Source organism: Bos indicus, chromosome 21 (assembly GCF_029378745.1).
Source record: "Bos indicus isolate NIAB-ARS_2022 breed Sahiwal x Tharparkar chromosome 21, NIAB-ARS_B.indTharparkar_mat_pri_1.0, whole genome shotgun sequence".
Taxonomy (NCBI): domain Eukaryota; kingdom Metazoa; phylum Chordata; class Mammalia; order Artiodactyla; family Bovidae; genus Bos; species Bos indicus.
Genome location: NC_091780.1, coordinates 65,319,658 through 65,334,549, shown reverse-complemented (window position 1 = coordinate 65,334,549; position 14,892 = coordinate 65,319,658). Strand labels below are relative to the sequence as shown.

At 51.5% G+C, this 14,892-nt stretch overlaps 2 protein-coding genes across 5 annotated transcripts in view; one reads left to right on the top strand and one right to left on the bottom strand.

The window, feature by feature from the left end:
• The window catches only part of WDR25 (WD repeat domain 25), a 145,619-nt gene extending 137,132 nt beyond the window's left edge, over positions 1 to 8,487 (bottom strand). Inside the window, exons 1-2 of one of the 3 annotated variants that reach the window (XM_019983921.2) lie at positions 8,413 to 8,487; positions 1,969 to 2,816 (exon numbers count right to left, since the gene is read on the bottom strand). In XM_019983921.2, coding sequence (XP_019839480.2) covers positions 1,969 to 2,775 — 807 coding nt within the window. In that variant the 5' untranslated portion in view covers positions 2,776 to 2,816; positions 8,413 to 8,487. Of the gene's footprint in view, positions 1 to 818; positions 997 to 1,968; positions 2,817 to 8,403 lie in introns of those variants that run through there. The other 2 variants (XM_070775720.1, XM_070775723.1) reach the window with 2 other exon arrangements.
• Positions 8,488 to 8,551: 64 nt separating this feature from the next.
• Positions 8,552 to 14,892, top strand: part of WARS1 (tryptophanyl-tRNA synthetase 1) — a 29,051-nt gene continuing 22,710 nt past the window's right edge. The window contains exon 1 of one of the 2 annotated variants that reach the window (XM_019983673.2): positions 8,552 to 8,656. The gene's annotated coding sequence lies outside the window, so the exon portion shown is untranslated. Of the gene's footprint in view, positions 8,657 to 8,755; positions 9,735 to 14,892 lie in introns of those variants that run through there. The other variant, XM_019983672.2, reaches the window with a different exon arrangement.

Sequence of the window (14,892 nt, the reverse complement as noted above, 5' to 3'; positions counted from 1 at the left end):
CAAAGAATTGATGCTTTTGAACTGTGTGGTTGGAGAAGACTCTTGAGAGTCCCTTGGACTGCAAGGAGATCAAACCAGTCAATCCTAAAGGAGATCAGTCCTGAATATTCATTGGAAGGACTGATGCTGAAGCTGAAACTCCAATCCTTTGGCCACCTGATGCAAAGAACTGACTCATTGGAAAAGGCGCTGATGCTGGGAAAGACTGAGGGTAGGAGGAGAAAGGGACAACAGAGGATGAGATGGTTGGACGGCATCACTGACTCGATGGACATGGGTTTGAGCAAGCTCCAGGAGTTGGTGATGGACAAGGAAGCCTGGCGTGCTGCAGTCCATGGGGTCGCAAGAGTCAGACATGACTGAGCGACTGAACTGAACCGAACTGATGTAGTGCGCTTGGGCTTCGCTTCCCAGGTGGCCCTAGTGGTGAAGAACCCGCCTGCCAACGCAGGAGATAGAGATGTGGGCTCAGTCCCTGGGCTGGGAAGACCCCTTGGAGAAGCAACTGGCCACCCACTCCAGTATTCTTGCCTGGGGAATCCCATGGACAGAGGAGCCTGGCGGGCTACAGTCCACGGGGTGGCAAAGAGACAGACACGACTTAAGTGACTGGGCACGCACACACACGTGCTGTGCTTTGCAGGCGCTGGAGAGAGGAGGTGAGGGGTGTGCAGGCCCATTACACAGACCTCACCTTTGAAAGCGCCAATTAAAAGGAAAGGTCTCCGAGGCTCCCCTGGGGGTGGGGACAGACAGACGACAGTCCGGGGACCGGGGGCAGCTCCTGGAGGGTGGAACACAGCTGCCACACTACCCACCTGGGCGCCGCGACCGTAAGTCTGCCTTGCTTCAGGAGCTTCCTGTGTGTAGGTCTGTAACTTTACTTCCTCATGCATCTTGGGCCGAGCTGGGCCTTCGCTGCTGTGCGTGGGCTTTCTCTAGTTGTGGGCTTCTCACTGCAGAGGCTTCTCTCATGGCAGAGCGCAGGCTCGGTAACTGTAGCACACGGGCTTAGTTGCCAGCTGGCATCTGGGATCCTCCCAGACCAGGGATTGAACCCCCCTCTCCTGCATTGGCTGGCGGGTTCTTTACCACTGCGCCACCAGGGGAGCCCAGGAGCTTTTTTTTTTTTTTAATGGAGCTTTTAAAATAAATAAATAACAACCCAAAAAGTTTCTGTATAAACCAGAACTCCCCAGCAGGGCACCCAAGGCCCTCCCTGGTGTGACGCTGCCTTCTTTCCCAGGGCCTCCCCCGACCCCCTGCAGGCCCCTCACAGCCTCCCCTGTTTAGAGCCAAGAACGTCTTCTGCCCGACCCACCTGAAGGCCCACCCGAAAGCCCACCCGCTCCCTCCCGGAAGCATTCGCCAAGCCCTCCCTGCTGGCGGCTGCCCCTCCTCCAGGCACCTGCAGCAGTGGGACCCCCTGGGGCTCCGAGCTCACAGCCCCACCCAGGCTTGTGAGCACCTCTCCGCTTCTCCGCAGCCCCTACCTCCATGTACCGGCCCGGAAGCCAGGGTCGAGTCCAGGGACCTTCCCACCCCCCGCACCCAGCACAGCACCGGGAACAGAGCTACCACCACTCCGCACTCAGCGGGGGTCACCGAGGATGGCCCAGAGTCCCCGGGATCTGGGTCTGCTTTCCTCCCTTCTCACTCCGCCATCTCCCTCTCCCAGGGCGGGAGAGGGTCTAGGCGTCCTTGGTGGCCCCCATGAGGATGACCCACGTGGGGTCTGAACTAGTTACCGCCGGTGGCCTGGGCAAGGCAGCCTTGGAGGGGCTGCAGGGGGTAGAACAGTCCAGCCATCCAAGCGGGCAACCGAGAGCCCTCTCCCGAGGGCAACAAAGAGAATCCCAGGAATTCCTAGAAAGAAACATCCGGCCTGCAACCGGGCCGACCTCACCATTGGGAAAACAAAACGTCCCAGCGGCTCATTCCCAAGAGCTGCTTCACTCAAGGCCTCACCTTGAAGGTTTTATCCATCGACGTCGACAGAAGCATGTGGCTCCTGGCAGACACCGGACACCACTGGACGCTGTTGACGGGGCCCCGGTGGCCCCGCAGGTGGAAGAGCACCGTCTTGGGAATCTTGGTTTCCTTATACTGACTGTCCAGATATGGCTGGATAAACTCAGACACTTCGGGGGCCACACAGAGCGGGGCCGGAACACGGCCGGCAAGGGGACCCCGGGCCTCCGTGTCCTTACCGCTGTCTGTTTCTGTGCTGAGCGCCTGCAGCGGCCTTAGTCTCTTCGGGATATAAGGTACAACACAGTCCTCACGCCGCTTCCTCTGCAGGGAGCTGCTGCCTTTCCCTGGGCCTTCAGACCCCGTTCGGGCATCGAGAGACGGCTTGGGGGAGCCGGAAGGTTCCCAGCAGACTCTCACCTGCTTCGAGCGGGCCGCTGCCAGGGGCACGTGGCCTGCAGGGGCCTGGCTGGTCCACAGGGAGGGGCGAGCCGGCGGGCTGGCGGGGAGGGTGGCCTCGGGCTCTGGCCTGGGCCATCGTAGTCTCTGGCTGGGGCAGGACCCCGGGTCCTGGCTCCAGAGCCGAGCCAGTGGGAGACGACACGTGGTGGGGTCATCATGAGAGCCGCACACCAGGGACGGCGCCCACCCGCCTGTCGCATCCAGGACCCTGGATCCAAAATCCTGCTCCGGAGGTCTGAGCATAGCCGAAGTGTCTTCCATCTGGCCAACAGGATGGAAACTGCCCGCAGGCTCGGTCTCAGCCTCTGAGTCCGAATCCTCGTAGGCCACCAACGAAGCCATTAAAGACACAGTTTCACGCTGTCCTTCAAGGGCAAACTTCCCTAAGGCCAAACAAAGTCAAGTGTCAGAGGATATGTGTGGCAGAACGCTTCCTACCACACGCAGTTAAAAGCAAATGTGCCACCGAACAAATCCAAGACTGAAATACCCATGAAAGTGATGCTGCTGCTGCTAAGTCGCTTCAGTCATGTCCGACTCTGTGCGACCCCATAGACGGCAGCCCACCAGGCTCCCCCGTCCCTGGGATTCTCCAGGCAACACTGGAGTGGGTTGCCATTTCGTTCCCCGATGCAGGAAAGTGAAAAGTGAAAGTGAAGTCGCTCAGTCGTGTCCAACTCTTCGCGATCCCATGGACTGCAGCCTACCAGGCTTCTCCGTCCATGGGATTTTCCAGGCAAGAGTACTGGAGTGGGGTGCCATTGCCTTCTCAACGGCAAGAGGGAGGGACACAGGTATACCCACGGCTGACTCGTGCTGCTGTTTGGCAGAAACCAACACAACGCTGCAGAGCAATTACCCTTCAATTAAAAATAAATAAATTCAATTTTTTTTTTTTTAATGAAGCCTTGGGACGTCCCTGGTGGTCCAGTGGTTAAGAATCTGCCTTCCAATGCAGGGGACATGGGTTCAGTCCCTGGTTGGGGAACTAAGATTCCAAATGCCACGGGGCGACTAAGGCCACTTGCTGAAAACGGAGGGACCCGCCCCCCAGAGAAGCCTGCGCTCTGCAACAAGGGCCCGGGCGCCGCGGCCAAGGCCCAGCGCAGCCAAAAAAAGAGACCTCGTCCACGCGCCAAGTATGATCAGTTAGAAGACACAAGGCTTTAAATGAAGACTATGGAATGTCTGGGAATACATCTAACAACAACAATAACAAAAATAGCAAGACCTACACACAGAAAACTAATTTACTTAAAGACACGAAGGGGGACTTGACTCAATGGACACAGGGTGCCTGAGCGGGAAGACTCAGGGTTTTAAGGGGGCCTTTTCAAAGGTCCATTCCAGGAGGATCCACAAATGTAAACAGACGGTTTTTACTGCAACAACCCCACGTTAGAACTCTATCCTACACAAACATTAGCACGTGTGTGCAGAGACAGGTACACAGAGGGCCTGCAGCGTGGCTTATAAGCAACAAACGAGAAGAGCAAGCGCTCGTCAACGTGAACGAAGTTAACTCTGAACACGCTGGAACAGAAAGACGACCAGGACCCACCACATGGCAAGACCATGCCCTCCTCACCTGTGTCCGCCCCCCGCGCTCCAGGCCTTCCTTCTATTCTCTCCGCCTAGAATGCTCTTCCCCTGACATCCCATCTCAACTACAAGCCAGTGTAGACAGACAGACCTCCAGCACAGGGCCGAGGTACTCGAGGCATCAGTTCAGTCAATCAGTTCAGTCACTCAGTCGTGTCCGACTCTTTGGGAGCCCATGAATCGCAGCACGCCAGACCTCCCTGTCCATTACCAACTCTCAGAGTTCACTCAAACTCACGTCCATCGAGTCGGTGATGCCATCCAGCCATCTCATCCTCTGTCGTCCCCTTCTCCTCCTGCCCCCAATCCTTCCCAGCATCAGAGTCTTTTCCAATGAGTCAACTCTTCGAATGACGTGGCCAAAGTATTGGAGTTTCAGCTTCAGCATCAGTCCATCCAATGAACACCCAGGACTGATCTCCTTTAGGATGGACTGGTTGGATCTCCTTGCAGTCCAAGGGACTCTCAAGAGTCTTCTCCAACACCACAGTTCAAAAGCATCAATTCTTTGGCGCTCAGCTTTCTTCACAGTCCAACTCTCACATCCATACATGACCACTGGAAAAACCATAGCCTTGACTAGATGGACCTTTGTTGGCAAAGTAATGTCTCTGCTTTTCAATATGCTATCTACGGTGGTCATAACTTTTCTTCCAAGGAGTAAGTGTCTTTTAATTTCATGGCTGCAGTCACCATCTGCAGTGATTTTGGAGCCCAAAAAAACAAAGTCTGACACTGTTTCCCCATCTATTTCCCATGAAGTGATGGGACCAGATGCCATGATCTTTGTTTTCTGAATGTTGAGCTTTAAGCCAACTTTTTCACTCTCCACTTTCACTTTCATTAAGAGGCTTTTTAGTTGCTCTTCACTTTCTGCCATAAGGGTGGTGTCATCTGCATATCTGAGGTTATTGATATTTCTCCCAGCAATCTTGATTCCAGCTTGTGCTTCTTCCAGCCCAGCATTTCTCATGATGTACTCTGCATATAAGTTAAATAAGCAGGGTGACAATGGACAGCCTTGACGTATTCCTTTTCCTATTTGGAACCAGTCTGTTGTTCCATGTCCAGTTCTAAGTGTTGCTTCCTGACCTGCATATAGGTTTCTCAAGAGGCAGGTCAGGTGGTCTGGTATTCCCATCTCTTTCAGAATTTTCCACAGTTTATTGTGATCCACACAGTCAAAGGCTTTGGCATAGTCAATAAAGCAGAAATAGATGCTTTTCTGGAACTCTCTTGCCTTTTCAATGATCCAGCGGATGTTGGCATCGGCCCCCCCATTCCCAGGGTGCAATCCAAATCCTCCTGTTTCACTCCAAACACACAGACTCACACAACAATCTACTTCCCCCTTCCTAAAAACTCTTCTTGTAATTCTGAACCATCACACACGATCAATTGAAGCCAAGGAATTTCTACAAAGAAGCACCTCCTGGAATTCAACGCTGGGCAGTTAACACCAAGCAGAGTCGAGGAAAACAAGGGTGCTGCGCACGTCCAGGACAGCAGAGGGCGCGGTGGAGCAGCGTCCACAGCTCCCGCAGCAGGCGACTTCCGAGAAAGCCCGAGTGTCCTACCTTAACAGACCATCCTGAGCTCCTCTTCCCACATGCGGGGTCAGGTGAGACCAGAAGATTCCCTGGGGGGCCTCGGTTACACCATTCCAGACAGCCTATCTATCACTCACGTTCTTCCCTGGACGGTGGGTTTCATGTCCCCTGGAATCAACCATTCCCACCTTTCCCGTAACGGGTACCGTTTGCCTGAAGGGCTCCACTGCCAAACAAGTTACATCATCATCCAAAAACTGTTCTGTGGTCTGCCTCCTCCAATGATCCAACTTCATCTGCAGCCCAATCCAGGCAGGTAACACCTACACACAGAGCCACTGTCTAAATAAAACTTCAAACCTGAGCCAGCCCATCTCGAATGGAGCTAATATAATACAAGGGACTCAACGTTCAGAAAACGAAGATCATGGCATCTGTCCCATCACTGCATGGGAAATAGATGGGGAAACAGTGGAAACAGCGTCAGACTTTATTTTTCTGGGCTCCAAAATCACTGCAGATGGCGACCGCAGCCATGAAATTAAAAGACGCTTACTCCTTGGAAGAAAAGTTATGACCAACGTAGATAGCATATTGAAAAGCAGAGACATTACTTTGCCAACAAAGGTCCATCTAGTCAAGGCTATGGTTTTTCCAGTGGTCATGTATGGATGTGAGAGTTGGACTGTGAAGAAAGCTGAGCGCCAAAGAATTGATGCTTTTGAACTGTGGTGTTGGAGAAGACTCTTGAGAGTCCCTTGGACTGCAAGGAGATCCAACCAGTCCATTCTGAAGGAGATCAGCCCTGGGATTTCTTTGGAAGGAATGATGCTAAAGCTGAAACTCCAGTACTTTGGCCACGTCATTCGAAGAGTTGACTCATTGGAAAAGACTCTGATGCTGGGAAGGATTGGGGGCAGGAGGAGAAGGGGACGACAGAGGATGAGATGGCTGGATGGCATCACCGACGCGATGGACGTGAGTCTGAGTGAACTCTGGGAGTTGGTGATGGACAGGGAGGTCTGGCGTGCTGCGATTCATGGGGTCGCAAAGAGTCAGACACGACTGAGCGACTGAACTGAACTGAATTATAAACTAATGGAACAGTTGCACTGTGAAGGCTTTGGCATTACCTTAATGACTCAGTTCAGTCCTAAAACCTAATCAGACATCTCATCTGTCTCAATTCCTATGCACAGCCCAACTCACCACAGTATCCCATGCCATCCCGCCAAAGGGAACCCAGCAGGTTCCCACTGCAAAGGCACCTGTTCTCAGCCTTTAGGATGGACTCCTACCCACCCAGCTGTCCAGTCAACGGAGAGGCAGGTGGCCAGAACTAAAGATGAGGTCTGTGGGAACAGATGAGAGAGTAGAGACCATGAGGCCCACCTCCTATGAGGCCCACTTCCTACTAGGCAAGGCAGCAAGGACTGAATGAATGCAGGCACGTGGATGTTGCTGCTGCGTCACTTTAGTCGTGTCCGACTCTGTGCGACCCCACAGACGGCAGCCCACCAGGCTCCTCTGTCCCTGGGATTCTCCAGGCAAGAACACTGGAGTGGGTTGCCATTTCCTTCTCCAATGCATGAAAGTGAAAAGTGAAAGTGAAGTCGCTCAGTTGTGTCCGACTCCTAGCGACCCCAGGGACTGCAGCCTACCAGGCTCCTCCATCCATGGGGTTTTCTAGGCAAAAGTACTGGAGTGGGGTGCCATTGCCTTCTCCGCACGTGGATGTTAGGGCTTCCTATCTGCTTACATTTCATTCCGTCCTTCAACAAATACCAACAGCACCAGGCGCTACTAGCCAAGCCCCAGCTCACCACGCCCAGATGCCAGTGCAGACAGATAGACCAGAACCAAGTGAAACAGAGCACGTCCGGAGGTGAGAAATCCTAAGGAGAAAGGCAGGATAGAAAAGAAAAGGAGGCATGATGGTTGGCTTGGGATTGCAGTTTCACTGCAATTAGGAGGCCAGGGCAGGCCTCAGGCATAAAACGATCATCTTAAGGCAAGGAAGCAGAGGTGATAAACACCAAAGATGGAACCAACAAAACTGATCAAAATGGAGTGGGAGAGAAGAAGGCAAGGATGAGTCAAGGAAAAGAGGCAAAAACGGAGAACAAAATAAACTCTAGAGAAAGCTGTTTGCTGGCTTTTTTGTGTCTAAGGCAAAGTAGGGGGAAAGGAAGTTTTTTTGTTTTGGTTTGGTTTTTTTATGGAAATGAAGGAGCCACTAAACCAATTAGAACATCCAGAAGAAAAAGTCAGGTCTTTGGAAAAATAAGGCTACAAAAGGCGGGGGAGAGTGCCATGGACAGTCATCAACATGTCAGTTCCATCAAAACATAGGACTTTCTGTGTTTTGTTCACTGTTTAAATCACCAGCATCTAGAAATATTTGTGAAATACAACCCGGTGGGAAGGGGGGACACAGAGAACGTAAAAGGAATAGGATATTGCCATTCAACAAATATTTCCTGATTACCTACTCTGTGCCAAGTCTTATGTTAGGTCTTATGGACTGAGATGAAACACAAAACTCAGATCCTGCGCCGGAGGCTAAGACTGATGAAGGCCACTAACAAGATAAGACCAGGGAATGGGTTTTGAAGAATGAATAGGAGTTAGCCGGGCTATCCAGAGCGAGAGGAGAGGGATCCTGAGGATCGTCAGGAGGGAGCAGTGAGGACCGTCCAGGGCACTGAGCGCTCGGAAGGAATCGGAGACACAGAGAGACAGATACACGCGAAGGGGCGGGCAGCATTCGGGCCGCAGTCAGATCGCAGTCCCCTCCCGCACCCAGCCCGCCGCTCACCACACGCACCGGAAGCTCTCGGTCCTCTGGAGGGTCGTCCGGCCTGCGCCCTGAAACCCAGTAGCGTTCCGTCGGTGCTGGGACCGCCAGCCAATCAGCGGCGGCCTCCGTCCGGCACCCCCCCCCGCCCCGCGCGAACAGCCAATGAGGGCGCAGCCTAACCGGAAGTTGTTCCAGCCGGAAGGCGTTTCCACGGACGCCTAGGAGGCCACCCGTGGCTGAGCCGGCAACGCTGACGGGCCCGGCTGGGCCGGTAAGTGAGGGGATGAAAGAAGCGGGGGAAGGCAGCGGGGGAGGCCGGGGCGGAGCCCAATGATCTGGCTCTCTCGGAGCCGCTTGCACGCCAAGCCCTGATGTATTCTCAGAGCCCGGCTCTCTGCTCTCCGGCTTCTGGCCCCTCGCCCCCTTTTGCCTCAACGCCGCCGACCCTGCCCTGTCATGCACTCGCGCCGGCACCGGACCTTCATCGTCTCCCTCCTGTTTCGTTTCCCTAAAGGATGAGGCCCCCACTTTTAGCAAGTGTCGGCCGTGTGACAGGGGCTTCGCCTCCTCGGTGACGTTGTGTGTTTAGTCACTTCAGTCGTGTCCGACCCTTTGCGACCCCCACGGACTGTAGCCCCCCAGGCTCCTTTGTCCATGAGATTCTCCAGGCAAGGACACTGAAGTGGGTTGCCCTGCCCTCCTCCAACGGTGAAGTTAGGAGGCTGCTTTTTTGCCCATTTCACAAGTGAAGAAACGGAGGGTGAAGCAGAGGGGTGATGTGATTTGCCCGAGGTCTTGTAACAAGGAAACGCCCAAACTGGGATTGAAAACCCAGGTCTCATCCCAGAACTCAACGGTCTTTCCAGTGCACTGCGTCGCCTCTGTGAGCAGCGGCGGCAGCGAGGAATTTGCCATCTGCTTTTCCACCCCGGCTTCCCCTGCTGCCACTGCATAAGAGACACAGTTCTTCACACTGATGCCAAGAACGGGGAACAGAAACAGGGCGAGGAGGTTATGGGAAGGCCAGCCTGGGCTGTAGGGTGGCTGATGCAATGACCAGGTAACACCTTGGTTCTCAAGAGAGTTCCCCCGCCCTCCAAGAGGTTGGTCATGAGATTAAAGTATTTCTGAGAAAGTGGATCGTTTATAAGAAACTCCTACATGCAAGTGTTAGAGGGTGGGGCCAAAAGGAAGCCAAAAGGGGAGAGAGAGAAAAGAGTCTTTTTTGAAAAGGAAACTGAAAGAAAGAGGGCAAGACTATTTAAGAGCTGGAGCTGCACTGGGCAGTCTCAGCTCCTCAGCTCCCGGGCGTGACCAGTGGCCACCTCTGCAGTGACTCCTGCCACCGGGTACGTATTGCCATCTTTTGGTAGGCTTAGAGTTTATTGAATATTGTTGCCAGCTTTTTCTCAGAGTGTTGGAAACCCTGGCTTCGGGGATGGGGAGTAGTCTTAGGACCACAGAGCTGTGCGTTTCATTTCATCTATTGACCCAAAGCCCTGGTGACTTACAACTTCTGTAAGGAATAGAGATCCTGGATGAGCCACTGCCTATTTGGAGTCATAGCTTGACTTTCAGCACTTTGATGTTGGCTGTCCTGTTTCTCACTGATGAGGTCTCTTTAAGTCCACATCCATCAACAGTATCTCGCCTTGAACTCCTAAGTAGCTTATGCCTTGCTTAATGTAGATTAATGTCCTCTTTGCCTTTTAAGATAATGTCCATCTTATCATTTAGAGGGGAAAGTAAGCTTTCCTCTTAGTATTTAAAAGACGGGGGAGTTCCACCTGTTCCAAGGTTTGAAGCATTGAAGGACTCACTGCTGGAAAGAAATCATTTTCTTGTCCTCTGGAAACCTGACAGTCCAAGGCCATTGTCATCCACACTCAGGTGCCAGGGTGTGGTGGGTGATACCCCACCTTGGTAATATTCCAGGCACCCAGAAGCCCCCTGCTCTTCTCAGCTGCTCCAGGGCTGGCTGTCGTGCACGATGCCACCCTCCCCACAAACTGCAGAATCAGTGTATTCCCATCTAATCTGTGAAATGACTTCAGAGTGGCCCAAGGGATTGTCATGTTGTAGTTCTGCAATTCCTCTTTCCATTCCTCATCCCAAAACTGTCCCCAGTTTCTTCAGGGCCTCTTGTGCTCCTCAGGAACAGTGGAACCTTTCAAAATGAGCTCAAGGTTCAACTCCTTTAAAAAGAGAGAGGAAGAGTTTGTTTATACAATGCTTTTCGTTTTCCCCTAAACTGTCCTACTCTGCTGTGGAGTAGGCAGTTCTGCTGTGCTCACTCCCAACCCTTTTTCTGCTGCTGCTGCTGCTAAGTCGCTTCAGTCGTGTCCGACTCTGTGTGACCCCATAGATGGCAGCCCACCAGGCTCCCCCGTCCCTGGGATTCTCCAGGCAAGAACACTGGAGTGGGTTGCCATTTCCTTCTGCAATGCATGAAAGTGAAAAGTGAAAGTGAAGTCGCTCAGTCGTGTCCGACCCTCAGCGACCCAATAGACTGCAGCCTTCCACGCTCATCCATATCCATGGGATTTTCCAGGCAAGAGGACTGGAGTGGGGTGCCATTGCCTTCTCCGAGCCCTTTTTCTAGAGGAGGTCATAGAGTACCTCGCAAATGATAGCTTCGTTCCTTTGCTTTGAAAAGTGAAAGTGAAGTCGCTCAGTCGTGTCCAACTCTTTGCAACCCTATGGACTGTAGCATATCAGGCTCCTCCATCCATGGGATTTTCCAGGCAAGAGTGCTGGAGTGGGGTGCCATTTCCTTCTCCAGGGGATCTTCCTGACCCAGGAATCAAACCCGGATCTCCCGCATTGCAGGCAGATGCTCCTTTGCTTTTTAGATTGTAGTATTTGTGAAATAGATAAGGCACTTTCCCTTAACAAAGACTCAGAGCCCTGTTTGCAGTTTACATGGTAAACACTGAGGACAATGGTCCTTAGCCTTTGGGCGTCTTGGGCCCCTTTGAGAAAGTAGCAAAACCTGGTTATTCTACTTGGAACCACATGTCTGTGTGTAGGCAGACTGTTCACTTCGTTTCAGAGGTTCTGAACTCTGGGTTAAAACCCTCTAAAGTTAAGTTAAATTCTAAAAGTTATTTAACAAAGAAATGAAGGAGAAAGTTGACTAGATGGGAAGGAAAACTGAGAATATATGCTCATAAGTGGGCTAAATGGATGGATGCCTGAAATGAGGGCAATGGTAGTTCCATTCTCTTTGTCTCTGATCACTCCTGAAGTTCTGTACTCATTCAGGAAGTTGCATCATATACACACGAGATTTATAGTGTAGCTGATTCCATGCAGTGAGTGTATGCCTTGAGATCCTGACAGCAGGGAGAATGCACCTGCTGTTTCCTCAGTCTGCTTTCTCACTTAAATGGGATTCTGATATATAAGGTACACGTGTTTCCCTACAACAGGGATCCTAAATTCAGGCTCAGTTCATCTAGCTGATCCTCTGCAATTGTCTGCTCCATGGCAGGGGGAGATTGGCCGTCTGGAGCTCACTGAGTCATTCTACCTGGCAGTTTCGCTAGGACTTGAGTAGGGTAATTTTAATCTATACTTGATTTTGGTCCTGCTCGCTTGTGTCCTTTCATGCAGAACACCACATATTTGGAAGGACGGGGAAACCAAAGGGAATTCTAAAAAGAATGACCAGGATAGTGGGCAGGTGTTCACAACGATTGAGCAAACCAGACGTAGGGTAAAACGAAGGCTGTGTGCACTGGTGGGACATTTTAAGAGGCCTTCTGAAGCCCAGATTGGGGGAATCTACCTTAAACTGGAATAAGTGCTTGCAGAGATATTATAAGAGGATATAAACCAGAGGGGGAAATTGAACTAGTTGATTTATGAGATTTAGTCAGTAACCTGTACTCATAAATCGTCAGTCTGTTTGATAAGCTACTCTGTGCCAGGTACTTGAAGCACGTGAAAGACTAAAACCCAGGGCTTGCGCTCTCTGTGGGTGGGTTTTCATAAATTACAAATGCAGCGTGAGTGCTCTAACAGCCTCACTAACGAGTCCCGGGGATCGCCAAGGACAGAGCAGCCAACTTGGCCCTGCAGGCTCAGGGGCCAGGAAACCAGGAGCCAAGGTTTGAATTAGTGAGACAGCGGGCAGAGGAGGGTGGGAAACACGCCAGGCAGGGGGAGCAGTAGAATTTGAGGGAGCACGACACGGTCGAGGGGCCTTTGGCATCAGATCCTGGCTCAGCTGCTCTGGCGTGGAGCCTCAGAGGGTGGTTCTCACTTGCCTGAGCCATCTGCCTCCGGTCGCTAATGCAGAGCAGATTCTGTGCCACCCAGGTTTGCAGCTTGGGAGAATTGGGGATCCCGTGTAAGGCATCTGGACGTGATGTTTGGTCATTTGTGCCTTGAAGTCACTTTGATTGCTCTTTGATATGGGCCTGAGAGTTTCTCCTCTCCAGCGCTTGTCCACGTTCTTTCTCTTTCTTACAGGCCTCCCTTTCCGGGAATTGAGGCAATTCTCGGAAAGGAAAGGAAAGAAACTGGCTGCTGTCCCACCTGGTTTCAATATTATGGTTTCATTGACTTTAAAGATTGGTTTAAATATTACGTATTTTTAAACAGATACTTAACAAATGCAAAGAGTCAAACATGACTGAGCAGCTGAACTGAACTGAACTGAACAAATGGATAAGTAAAAATAAATTATCCCCTCAAATTTGTGTGTTTTGTTCATAGAGCTCTTAGAAAGAAATTTGTAGTGAGTAAAGAAACAAAATCAGGGACTTTCCTGGTGGTCCAGTGGCTAAGACTCTGAGCTCCCAGTGCAGGGGGCCCAGGTTCGATCCCTGGTCAGGGGGCTAGATCCCACATGCTACAACTACGACCCAGAGCAGCCAAGTAAATAAATTAAAAAAAAAAAGAAACAAAATCATCCTTCATTAAACCTCTGCTCTGCGGCTGATGCTGTGCTAGGCTGTTTACTTACCCGCGTTATCCCACTTAATCCATGACACTTAATCCAGTGTCATTATTGTGCTCCCATTTCACAGTTGAGAGACTGAGGCTCATGACAGGTAAGTATATAGGGTAATGTTACAGAGTGTGGGCTCTAGGGTCAAACTGCCTGAGTTTGTGTCCCATCTCGACTGCCTACTTAACTGTGTGGTCTTGAGCAAATATTTTAGCCTCGGTTTACTGGTCTGCACACCAGAGACAACAAATCTGTCCCATAGGATTGCCGTAGGCATCAGTGAATTGATTATCAGTGTTACATAAGGTGCTTGCAAGGGCTTCCTTGTGGCTCAGCTGCTAAAGAGTCCGCCTGCAATGCAGGAGACCTGGGTTCAATCCCTGGGTTGGGAAGATCCCCTGGAGAAGGGAAAGGCTGCCCACTGCAGTGTTCTGGCCTGGAGAATTCCATGGACTGTATAGTCCATGGGGTCACAGAGAGCTGGACACGACTGAGTGACTTTCAACTTCACTTCTCACTAGAAGAACACCAGACGCAGGACTTCAGTTCTGGAAGTTAGCTGCTCTGGCATAGCCTTGTTGTCACTGGCATCCTCCTTGTTCAAGGTGTATCAGCAGGTTTCAGATGGGGCTGGGGCTCAGCCGATCTCTGGAGTCCTGACATGTAACACTTGCAGTGGGCTTGTTCCTTGCTTTACAGTCTGTACAATGCCACCATGTCACTTTTTCCTCCTTTCTTCTCATAACAGCCCTTGAGGTAAGTGGGTTCTGCTTCATAGATGAGGAAGCTGACACTCAGAAAAGGGAAGTAACCGACCCAAGAGGGGCTGATCCTGGCCAGCCTCAGCCCCAAGGCGACCTCAGGTAGCCTGCCCTTGCCCCACCTTTTCCAGGATTAGCAATAAATAATGACTAATAGGAGGCCCAAGGACATCTTCTTCAAAGGTTTGCAGTTAACTAAGGCAGCCTGTGGAGTGAACAGGCTGTACGTGGTTCTTGCCTCACTTGCAAACCAGAAGGGATAAGGCCCTGCCTCCTCCCCAGGCTCCCCTTCTCCTGAGAACAGGACAGCTGGCCAGCAAAGGAAGCTGTTTGTTCAGTAGCATGTGGGTTATGACTGCAAAGGCCTAGGAATTCAGCCCCTAGAGCAATTAAGATAAAGAGTAATTGCAGTTTGCCAAGTGCTTCTAGCCATGGTGGACTCAGGCTTACTAAAGCACTTTGGTCTCTGAGTCCTTCCTGCGTCCTGGACACTGGTTGAGGCACACGGACACGTCAGCACATGCTCACTTGCCCTTGGTTGGGAGGGGCCTTTCTTTGCCCTCCCTAAGCCTATAAATCAGCAGTTCTTTTCAACCCCACCATTGACATTTGTTCCTCCTCTTTTCTCCTGTTTCCTGGCTCCATATTTCTGTTTATATTTTTATTAATGTTATACTATCTATGCCCTTTATCACAACTCATCTCCAGCCTTTTTGGAAAGAAGAACCAGGTAACGGTAAAGGGAAAACAGCTGCCGTGGTTTGTTCATCTCTTTCTGTCCCTCTTCTC